The following is an 11,475-nucleotide window of genomic DNA, read 5'->3' on the forward strand; positions in this document are numbered from 1 at the left end:
CCCCAGGAGCCGGGGCTCCAGAGAGAGGAGGACACAGGGGATGGGAAGGGTCCTGCCCAAAACCTGGGAAGCACCACCCTGTGAGCAAAGAGCAGCCCTGGGGGGACGGCGGAGAGTCCGGGAGGACGGCAGGTGGGACCGGGGTCCAAGGGAGTGGCCTTCAGAGAACCCGAGATGGGGGGGGTTGGAGCAGGAAAGGGGCATCAACTGTGTCACATGGGGGTCACCTCCTGGAGGTCCAGGGGTCCCCGTAATGTGAGGCCAAGGTGCGGGCTCAGGTGTGGAGCAGGGGCAGCATGGGGAGTGGGTGATGGCTGCAGAGGAGGAGCCGGCAGGGTTGGGGGACAAGCCAGAGAGATGCATGCAGGAGACGACATGTCCCCAGAGAAGGGCCCCGAAGTCCAGGGAAAAGTCCTCACTGAGCTCTGAGGAGCTCAGCGTGCTGTGTGGGGACAGCAGAGAGGGGGACATGGGTGTCACTCAGTGCAGTCAGTTAAAGCTCACTGTCAGGAACTAGAAACTTCTGCCTGTGCTGAGCAATAGGAGGCTGGATCATCAGCCAGCAGGACAGGATAGAAGGAGGTTGGCCAGGACGTGGGACAGCCAGCCGAGGCCTGGAGAGACGGGCCTGGAGCTCCCTTCCCTGGGCTGAGTCCTGACTCCGGCGCTCCCAGCCATGCGGCCTGCAGAGTCAGCCTTTCTGGCTCCTTCTACTGATCTGTAAAGTGGGCACAAGGTTCCCCACCGCACAGAGAGTCCACCAGGACCCAGTGAGTTAGCAGCGAGCAGAATGTCTGAACAGTGTGGGTCACAGAGCCCGCCCTCAGCAAGCAGGGACGATGACGAATTCACGTTGTCTGTAAAGAGCTCTCAGTGCAGGACTGACCTCTGGGGGTGCTCAAGACGGGCCCGGGGGGATGTTGTGATTCTCCACGGTTTGTCCCAGAGGCTGAGGGTCTGAAAGCTGTTTGATGTCGTACAGATGAGGGGGAAGGTGGGGACCATCCTGGGTTGCCACTTAGAAGAGGCTGAGCGTTCCTGTAACAGGTTTGGACCAGTTTATTTACTCAGTTTCCCTGATCTACCACTGTGTGTGTCTCACGGGGAGCTTGTGCACAAGGATTTAGCACAGAAATAAGTGCTGGACCCATCCACTCCCTGCTCAGAGCCGTCCGAGGTGGAAGAGACAGGACAAAAGCTGCGGGCATCATGCTCAAGAGACAGGAGTCACTGGGGCGGGAGTCTCCTGCTTCTTCTCATTAAATCATGGTCATGTCCTGGCCTGGCCTGTGGACCTCACCGTAGACAGTAGTGAGAGAGTTCTCCTCTTCTAGATGTGGTTCTCCCCTACCCTGGAATGCAGGCAGAGGGTTCCAGGAACAGCTGAGGGACGCAAAGGACACAGAGGGAACCACAGAGACCCACAGAGTCCCAGGGCTGCACATGACCTCCCCTAGTGCCCACCACTGCATGGACCCCTGGAGAATTTTTAAGTTAATACTGCGTTGTCCAGAAAGGGTACAGAGGCATGGAGGCCAGAAGCTGCAGGTAACTGGGATTGGCACCCAGGCACAGAGGGACTTGGGAGAACCCAGGCTGCCCCATCCCCATCCCCGGTGTCTCCAGACACCTGCTTTCTATTATAGATGCCAAAATCAGGGTCCCTGGGCTCCTCCTGTGATCCTGGCCCTGAGTCATACACATATGGAGGTTGACTCTGACCCTGGAAGCCTGTACCCTCCCTCCCCCTCCATGGCCCCCACAGCCACGGCCACAGCAGCCAGCCTCCTGCAGGGACATCCCCTGAGCAGAGAAATACAGGACAGGAGCCCAGGGTCCAGTGCGGGAGGGATGGAGAAATGCAGCCTGCCTCTCCCAGGCTCCATCATCTTCTTCCTACTTGTCACATAAAGTCACAGTAGAGCTCCGAGGACCCCCAGCACAGGAACAACAATCCATGGGATGATTCCCTCGTGGACAGCAGAGGCTTCTCCAGTTGGATCTATTCCATCGCACAGAGAGAGTACAGAAGGTTAAGTTGACAGAGAACAGAGGACACCCATTGCCAGACACATGGAGACTCTGAAGGGACCTGGTCAGGAGCTCGAGAGGGAGGAGCACGGCGGGGCTCTCACTCAGCCAGTTCCCGAGCTCCTGCTTGGGGCCGGGGTGTTGAGAGGAGCAGGACATGGTGCCTGCCTTTGAGGAGCCTCCAGCAGGGGAAGGGCTGACACTTGCCAGAGGCAGCCAGCCAGAGCCATCCCAGGACACTATAGCTTGTACCCAGGTCATCAGGGAGGGCCTCTTGGAGGAGGTGATGGGCAAGCCTGGTCTTGAGGGAGGAGTAGGAGATTGCTGGGTATTCAGGGTGGGTGAGCCATCCCAGGATGGAGAGCCATGACCAGAAATGGCTGTGACAAGTCCCCAGCCCTGGAAGCTGCTGGCACCCACTGGGACAGGCCAGAGAGGGACCCGGTAAGGGAAGCTGTGTGAGAGAATGAGAGGGAGGCGGGAAAGGGCACTCACTGTGCCCTTTCCAGAGGGCACAGTGGGTCCCTGAGCCATGAGCTTCCTCTGGGATGAGGGATACTAGACAGTAGGCCCTCCAGCAGCTGGCAGATGAGGGGTAGAAGGAGAGGGGTCTCACAGGGAACCAGATCATTCATTCACTCATTCAGGGACACGCTGACTGTGAGCAATGGGCCTGAGGCTGAGGCTGGGACAGGCATTCAAAGGAGCAGCAGACATGGCTCCTGCCCTCCAGGGGTTCAGACTACACAGGACACTAATCCTGGGCCAGAGCGTCAGCTCCCAGTGTGGGGCCACTGACCGCTCCTTAGAGGAGACGAGGTGTGAGGGCAGGACAGCAGTAGCTCCTCAGTGCCCTGAGCCATCGAGGCTGAGGAGCCCCTGTGCAAAGTCTCTTCATGCTGGGACTGCCCCCAGCACGTGGCTCTGTGGGACTGCCCGGGTCACAGGCCTCCAGAGCCAGCTGCAGGGAGGGGTCCCTGGATGGGAATAAGTGGGGAGTGGAGGACCCCTGACTTGGAAGGGCTGAGGGCAGAGGGAGGGGCCTGAGCGGAGGCTGGCTGCCGAGGGGAGCGGGACACATTGGGAATGCAGGCAGGCAGGTGGGTGGAACAGACCCCGGACACCTCCCAACTCGCTTTTCCTGAAAACGTCTCTAGACACACAAGGAAGGATGTATGAGGGTGGGGAGAGGTACCTGCTGGGTGCTGCCTGGACCAGCAGGGCTGAGGGCTGGAGAGCAGCACGGGAGTGACACCAAAGGACAGAAGCAGGTTGGATGTTCCCGCCAGAGGCCTGGACAGGGTCACCAGGCAGCAGGGGGTGACATAAACATGGGGGACAGAAGCCGAGAACCCTCACCCTGAGCTGCGGGAGAGTCCCTCTCCTTTGGCAGGTGCACTCACCGTGGCCACAGACATCCCCAAGGTCCTGGGAGGCAGTTTTCTTGTCCGCCTGGTTGCTGACCACACAGGTGAAGCTGGGGCTCGGCCGGCTCAGGGGCAGGGTCGCAGCCAGTGTCCAGGGGTTGGGGGCTGGTCCTGGGGCCGGTCTCTGCTCCAGCTCCCTAGGGAGACCCTCACTTTCCCAGGACACCTTCAGGTCCTCCCTGGTTTCCGTGGTGTTACACTCCAAGGTGAGGTTGCACCAGCCTGGTGTGAGGGACAGAACCGTGGCCTGGATCTGGGGAAGGGGCACAGGCTCTGGGGCGGGAGGGACAAGAGGACAGTCTCAGGTGAGTGTAGAACATCACAGCTCCTGCTTTCTCCTGCGGATTCTCCCTGAAGCTCTGGGTTCCTGCCCATAAGGACAGTGAATGCATTTTACAAATAACAGGGAATTGATCCAAATATACAGCAGGTGCCAATAAGGAAGGGAGCCACTGAGTTCAGCTCTATGTAATTTCACTAGACTGAGCACTTTTTCCCTAGATTTCGCTAGATTTCACTAGACTGTGTCTTAAAATTTGCCCTTGATAAAATAAATGCTAGAGCCACCTACCTGAAACCCATTAATTCTACAAGAGTGGGGTGTGCCCGAAAAGAAGGAGAAGTTGGGACAGGATTTGCCCTAGTCCAGGCCATGGCCCTGTTTCTCCTGCTTGGTGGGTTCCCAGGACGGCGCAGCCCATGGTGCAGATGGCCACTGGCCAGCTCTGGGAGCCCAGAGATCAGCCCCAGGCTCCACCAGGAGAGACCACAGTGGGGGACACAGTGCTGGTTCCAAGGTATGGACACTCCAAGGTGGTTATAACAGGCACTGAGCTTGGGGTCCACCCAGGAAGACAAGGGACAGACTGACAGTCACTCTTGGGAATCTCCAGGTCCTGAGGGTTCCAAGTCCCCTCTCTCTGGGGCAGGACGTCTCCCTGTGCGCGGGGGAGGGGTGCACACAGAGACAGCTGCTCCCTGAGGGTCTGAGGAAGGGCTACCCTGTGAATTCTCCTCCACCCATGGGGGTTCAGAGCTGGACCGTGCAGTCTGTGAGTGAGCTGACTTGGGCTGGGCTGAGAAGGACGAGGGGACGGGGCGGGGAGAACCACATGCAGGATTCCGGATCCTGCTAGGTGACGAATGTCCCCTAATATGGCCACGTGCTGACCCTCGGAGCCCGCAGGTGGCTTAGGTTCCAGGGCAAAGGGGAACTGAGGCTGAGAACCAGCTGATGCTAAACTAGAGATGGTCTGGATTCCCTGGTGACCACATGACGTGTAATTTAAGGGGAGAAGATAGAGTCCGAAGGCTGCGGTTTGGAAGGAATCCTTTAGGGGCTGCTCATGGACACTCCCAGGGACTGAGAAAGGGGGTCAGCTGTGGGACTGGGGGAGGGGCCGCCATGTACCATAGACCATCAGGTGGAAATCCTGGTCATATTGTCTTCCTCTCGTATAGGACTGTCGAGCCCGGTACAGCCCACTGTCCTCAAGGGTCAGGTTGTCAATCCTCAGGGTCGTTGTGTTGAGCACATGGACCCTCTTCTCGAACTTGTCCTGGAAGTTGACCCAGGACAGTTGTCCTGGAACATCTCTCCCAGGAAACACGTGCAGCATGACTATGTAATTTGATCTGGATACGACGCCCCAAGACATCTTCTCCAGCTCAAATTCTGGAGGTAATTCTGGATTTCTGATCACTTGAAACAGCACAGGAGCTCCCTGAATCCCATTCAGAGGAACAGGAATTCCAGAATCATCCACGGCAGACCCACGGGCTCCAGGACTCTGGGTCACAGTGCTGCAGACACCTAGGGCATAGGATGCAGAAAATGTGAGTGGTTTTTTTAGGAATAAAGGAGGAAACCCTAGAACCCATCTTCCTGAAATCCATCCCATGTGCCCCCTTGACCTGAGAAGGCAGGAGAGTGCCATGAATTTGAGGCGAGGCTGGAATCCCTCCTGGTCCCAAGGGAGCATCCCCTTGAACAGGTCACGTGAACTTGCTCACCTGCAGTGTCCTGACCCCTGACAGCAAGAGGACGAATGTCAGGAGGTCTCGGAACTGAAGCACGAGTACATTTCAGGGGCAGCACCGAGAGCATTTGTGCAGGAGGCAGGATCTCACGGGGCTGCAGAGACCCCTAGTGCCCACAGACCGTGTGAGCTCTGCCCCTGGAGGGGGGTCGCTCCTGGGGACTCCCCTCTAAGGAGCAGAGCGCCGTTAACATGATGGACAGCCCTCAGGGACAGCAGGTCTGACAGGAGTGTGACCCTGTCCTGCTGTGACCCTGTCTCCTGCTCGCTGTGACAAAGTCCGCCACCGTGTTGTGGGCAGCCCCTGTGTAGAGACCCTCATGGGGAGGGACGGAGGGCAGCCTCTGGCCACCAGTCTGCAGGGTCTACCCTCGTGGAAGTGCGTCATTTAACAGCTGCTCACGGCCCAAACGGGGCTCTTGCTCCCTCCTCGTGGGACAGTTCTACTGATGTTGTCCCTGCAAACACCAGCAGCTTGGGATGGATTCTCTGCACACAGGGACTGAGGTACGTCAACTGGGGGGGCATATCCACGGCTGTGGGTGTGTGGACTCACACCCAGGACATACGTGTCACACGTGAGTGTGTAATTCTGGTTTTGTGATCACTTAAAGCAGCACATGCCCAACGTGCATGTATGCGCTTCACACGCGGGTGTGTAGACACTGGGGTAACCCATGAGAGATCTATTAGACCAAAGGCAGCTCCATCTCAGCCTCTGACAGACCCTGCTCATCGCCCTCCCGAGAGCGACCCCAACCGCTCTCCCCCCAAAAATGCTGAGGTTCCCACTGGCACACGGTGGTCAAACTTTTTAGCCTTCGCCAGATTGATAAGAGAAATTTATGTCACATTATATCTAAGGAACATTCCTCCTGTGAATGAGACTGGCGGCTCCTCACGAATTAACAGACAGAAAACACTATCCTGTGTGACCTGCCTCCCGTCCTAGATCAACACGCACAGAGCTCATGGATGTAGAAATATGCAAAGTTCCGTGCAGCAGAGGAGCCCCCAGTCCCAGGGTGTCACCGCTGGAGGCCCGTAGAGGGGACCTTTCACAGAGGAGGGACTCCCTTGGCGGGGAGTCGGGGAGGAGGACCTGTCCCGGGTCACCTGGGTCAGAGTCAGACCTGGAGCTTCCCCTTTCTCAGCCCAGTGCTTCCCCTGCACTGAACTGCCCTGCCCTCCCCCTGCTCTCCCTCTGTCCCACCCAGGGCTCCTACCTCCCAGCACTGCTCTCTGGTCAACAGTCTTAGCAGGTCTGGGGTCTCATTCTCCAAATATTGTCCTGGGAGAGGGGATTCAAATACTCAGCGGGCTTTGGCAGGGAGGGGACGCGGGGCTACCTGAGGGTTAACCGGCCCCTGCTGGAAAGGGGGGAACCCGGGACAGAGGAGGCTCAGCCCTCAGGCTGCGGGGGAGGAGCGGCCCGGAAGCTGGAAGCCCACTCAGGACGGGAGGAAGACACGACAGTGCTCAGATCTGCAGAAGGTGCTGACGCCAAAGAGGGACAGAAGGTCCGGGGCGGGTGCCGTGAGCAAGAGAGCCCGAGTTTATTTAAATAGATGAAATTTGACTTTCAACCATCAACATAACATTTTGTCCATTTCTCTCTCTTCCTTCCTCACTTTCTTTCTCCATCTTCCAACCCAGACATTTACGTAGGAAACTATGGGATTTCCCATATGTCTCCGCGTCGATGAAACTGAAAGGAAGAGAAACACCACGTGTGAAGGCTTTTCATGCCTTGCCTGAGGACGCAGTGCCCTGTTTACGCACGCCCCGTGATTCTGGAATTTCCTGGAATCCCTGCAGCTCAGACAGGGGCTGCAGCGCTCACACAAAACAGTACAAACAAAACATTTCTCATTTATTCGTATGTCATTTGTCACACAAAGCAGACAAACTCTGAGGAAGTAAGAACCAGGAAATCCGGCGTTTGTGGGGACAGGGTGTTTCCAGTTCCCTTTTTGGGGCCCCCGCTGCTTCCTCCCTGCCCCACCCAGAGCCCAGGTCAGCAGTCTCCCGTTCCGGGCTCAGCCTTACACACGGCAGGTGGGCGCAGACCCTTGAATTCTGGGGGCTCTTACATTCCCTTGCAAACAGAATGTCACTGGATTCGGGGCCTCATCTTGCCCAAGGAGCCAGACTAGCGCGGCCCCTCCAGCTCAGACGGGGGCTCTGGGTCGGCCCCTCCTGCACACGGTGGCTGCAGAGGCTGCCGGTCCCCGTGCACGGCAGGGGGATGTCCGTCCCCACCCCGGGTCCCCCACAGCTGCTCTTCTGTCTCCTCCATCCCTCTCCCACGAGGCTCCAGGCTCTCCCGGCCTCACCGCCCTAGGTGGGGGGGAGGGGATTCCTTTCATGCTTCCAGGCAGCCGGGTCGGGGTTCCCAGCCTGGCCTCAGCCCAAAGCTCCCTTTGTTCCCTCTGTCCACCCCGGGGCTCTAACCCAGCGCACCGCGTGTGCTCCGTCACCACGGGGCTGCTCCGTCTGGCTCTTCAGCGCAGACCTCAGCCAGCCCGGGAGCTCCTGCCTCCCTGCCCACCCGGCGGCCTCCCTCCCAGGGGGCCCGGGCCACTCACTGAGGAGGAGGCCGGTGAATCGCAGGAGCCAGGAGGCCCCACACAAGTGGGGGTCTTCTGAGCAGGCGCCCATGGCCGGCCGCCTCCCTGCTGACCCCGCCTGGGCCTGTGAGGTTGCACAGGAAACACCAGAGCGCAGAGTCTAGAAAAGAGGAAAAGCATCACTCAGAAGAGCTCTTAGGCTCCTCCCCACCCCAAAGCAGAGCTCGCTGTTCGTTCTGGACCTCACCATCCAGCCTCGAGAAACCCACTCTGATCTTTCATTTTAGTTCAGCACCCGCAGGGGCCTCAGGAGATAACTGTAGAGTAAATGCGGGAACAGGCCCCCTCTAGGAGGCCCGGTGCCGGAGATACCCCGTCCCTGTGCTCACAACCAGCCTGGTGGTCTCCCTTCCCCAGCCCGCAACCCTAGGACCCCTGACCTCTGTCCCTGGGCTCCCACTCAGCCTGGGATACCCTGCTGGCCAGTGTCAGCCGATGGCCAGGCACAGAGTCCCCTCCTAGAGCCAAGTACACAGTGTCACCCCACATCCCAATGCACACACAGGCACTAATGGTCCCTAGGGCTCTGTCTGCAGCCTAGGGCGTGCCTTGCCCCCTCCCCCACAGGACCAATCCCACCCCCACAGGAGCGGCCCCTTCCCTGCGAGGCTCTTCCAGGCCTGGGCCAGGCTCACACACAGGCAGGGCTGAAGAGGGACACGCGCCTCTGCCCACAGGCTCAGCGGCCTCAGACTCCCAGCCACGTAAAGAGGGTCAGGCCAGGCCTCCTCTTCCCAGGTGGGTTCCCATAATGTCAAGAACCCTGGTCTCCTGTGGGCCCTAGGAGAGCAGCTCCATCACTAACCCCCGGCCTGTGCCCCTTTTCCCGCCCACTGGGCTTTCCCTTAGCTGCTCAGACCATCAGATCCTCTGGCTGGATCCCCAGGACTGGCCCGGGCCCCACACTCTAGGTGGTCAGCCTGTTGGCTGTTGAACCCATTTTATGGATGTGAGACCCGAGTCCTAAGAGTTTGGTCCTCCTGCCAGAGGTCACCCAGCAGAGCAAGAGTCAGGGTCTTGACTCCCAACAAGCAACTCTGAGAAATCCCGCATCACTGCCGCTGTCCCATCCCAGTGTATGGCCTCCAGCGATCACCGCATCCAGTCTGGGCTCCCCCGGAAGTGCTCTGCGCCCCTCGGACCAGAGAGCCCTCGGCACTGCCTTGTCCCCCGTTCCCACCCAGTGGTGGGAGATCCCTTCCACGGCCGTCCCTGAGCCTTGTGGGCAGAGACTCCTCAGATAGAGTCCAGATCTGGGCAGCTCGTCCCCTGGTCCCTTCAGGGTGACGGGGACCAAGTCGGCTGTGCCCCTGTCCCATCGCTCCAGCCCTGGGTGAGCCCTCTCAGGTGAGAACTCTTTGCTTGTACAAACCCCACCTTCGGGTGGGGCGCAGGGCCCAGGAGGGAGCCCCCAGCAGCTGCAGGCCGGGACCCCGGAGGGTCAGCCTGCACACACTCCATGCTGGGGCAGCCCTGGCACTTTCTATACCTGCAGACACTGATCTCTGTCCCCTCCCTCTGCCCTGTGCAACAAGACAGCCCAGGTCACCAGTCCTCTGTGTGTCCAGGTCTCTGTGGTTCCCAAGCTCGTTCCCTGTGGGGGGCAGCAGGGCTCAGGGTTACCGTCCATGTCATAGATGAGCAAAGTCAGGACCCGTAGGTGATCTGAAGAGTCCCCGGTCTGGACACCGGGATGGGGCAGAGCCAGGCCCAGGTCTCAGACCTCCTTGGCCACCGGTGTGTCCAGAATCAAGTTCGTGGCAGACCTTGAGAAGCCACACTGAGGGGGAGGGAGGCCAGGCCTGACCCAGGGCAGCCTCTCTCCCGTCTCACACCCGCAGGCAGAGGACATAAGCCTGTGGTGGCATCTCTGCAGCCTCTGGGGTCCACAGCTGTCCTTTGCCAACCACATCCACCCCCTGCACTGGCTGAGTCACACTCAGACCAACGCCTTTAGACCAGCTCACAGTGGGAGTGGCTTCTCCCACACTCAGATTCTTCTAGAAACTGTCATCTAGAAACTGTCACATTGGGGAGTACCTCGCTCTGCAGGGAATGGTGGGGAGGGAATCCGTGCAGGGGAGGCGGGGGTCTGCAGCCCCATGGTGGGAGGGCGGCATGGCAGCTTCCAGAAAAGAAGGCTCCGGAACCTGGCATCTGAGTTCTGACCACACAGCTCTTGGGAGCCTCTGATGGCTGCCCAGCTCTGGCCAGAGACAGGCCTCCCCCAGATGCTGGTGCCCCTGCGTGCACCCCACCTCCCCAGCTAGTATAATCATCCCAGTCTGCACCCCACAGGACGGGGGCAGTCTGGTCAGGAGGACACGCTCTCAGGAAGAAGCTGGATCTTTATGGAGAACTGGGAGCTTGTTCCAAACCCCGTAACAGGAGAACACTGAGAACCTGATGGGCAGGAGAAGGCCATGGGCCCCACTCACCCCACAGTCACAAGAAACCAAGGCCAGTCCTTCTAGGCCTTGTCCAGCCAGCTCATGATGGAGGATGGGTACCGCAGCATAGCAAGGAGAGGGCCTCACGTGTGTGGCGTTTTTGCCTCCAATAAACACATGTAGTCCTATTCCCTGGGCTCCCCAAGGAGCACCCCAAGCCGCAGGTCAGCTCCTGCCTTGGCCATCTGGAGACCACTCCCCCGCCCCACCCCGGGGTCCATCTCCACCTGTGGCTCTGGTGTTCTTAGTTTCTGGAAGGTGAGCCTTCCAGGTGATGCTTACAGAATTGGAAGTGTTGTAGTAGGGGCATCCCGATGCTCTGCATTTTCCTGGCATCTCCGCCAGGCGGCTGTCTGCTGGCTTTGAGCCTAAGGAAGGGGCTTGGCCCTCCTGACCTGGGAAGTGTCACCAGCCTGGAGAAACTGGGAAACCCGGAGAAGGTTGGAGACCCCATCTAGCCGAACTCGGAGCCCCCAGCTCGACACCCAGACAAGAGACCCGACCGCATCCCAGGACGTTTGTTTCAAGTGCGATTTCCCCCGGTCATGGAGAAGATGCCGCTCGGTACCCCACCGCTGCACCCCGACGATATCCCAGCTTCCAGAACAAGATCAAGAAGCTGACAGGAAATAGCCCATGGGAGCCATCTGCAGGGACCTCCTCAGAGGAACCCGGCACCTGTCCCAGGGAGAGATCACCTGACCCTGTGGATGATGACCTTGACCGTCTGCCCCCACCACTGCTTGTCCACGATGTGTCATTAGTGCTTTGAGTCCTTACCCCCACTTCTAAGGGAATGGCCTCACGTTCACAGGCTTCCTTCCTGTTTTGTTTGGCAAATGTGAGTGTTTCCCTAGGAAGGGGCTCTCGAGCTCTCCTCAGATTCCCCAGAAGATCC

General features: G+C 59.0%; 1 protein-coding gene across 1 annotated transcript; it reads right to left on the minus strand.

Annotated features, from left to right (window-relative positions):
• Positions 1-1,035: 1,035 nt before the first annotated feature.
• Positions 1,036-10,003, minus strand: LOC125086049 (uncharacterized). The gene is made up of 6 exons (XM_047705096.1): positions 9,505-10,003; positions 8,086-8,191; positions 4,870-5,271; positions 3,431-3,731; positions 3,227-3,324; positions 1,036-2,002 (listed from the first exon to the last, which is right to left on the minus strand). The coding sequence occupies exons 1-6, from the start codon at positions 9,586-9,588 to the stop codon at positions 1,914-1,916; spliced, it is 1,080 nt and encodes a 359-aa protein (XP_047561052.1). The 5' UTR covers positions 9,589-10,003; the 3' UTR covers positions 1,036-1,913.
• Positions 10,004-11,475: the final 1,472 nt, after the last annotated feature.

This window comes from Lutra lutra, chromosome 15 (genome assembly GCF_902655055.1).
Source record: "Lutra lutra chromosome 15, mLutLut1.2, whole genome shotgun sequence".
Taxonomy (NCBI): domain Eukaryota; kingdom Metazoa; phylum Chordata; class Mammalia; order Carnivora; family Mustelidae; genus Lutra; species Lutra lutra.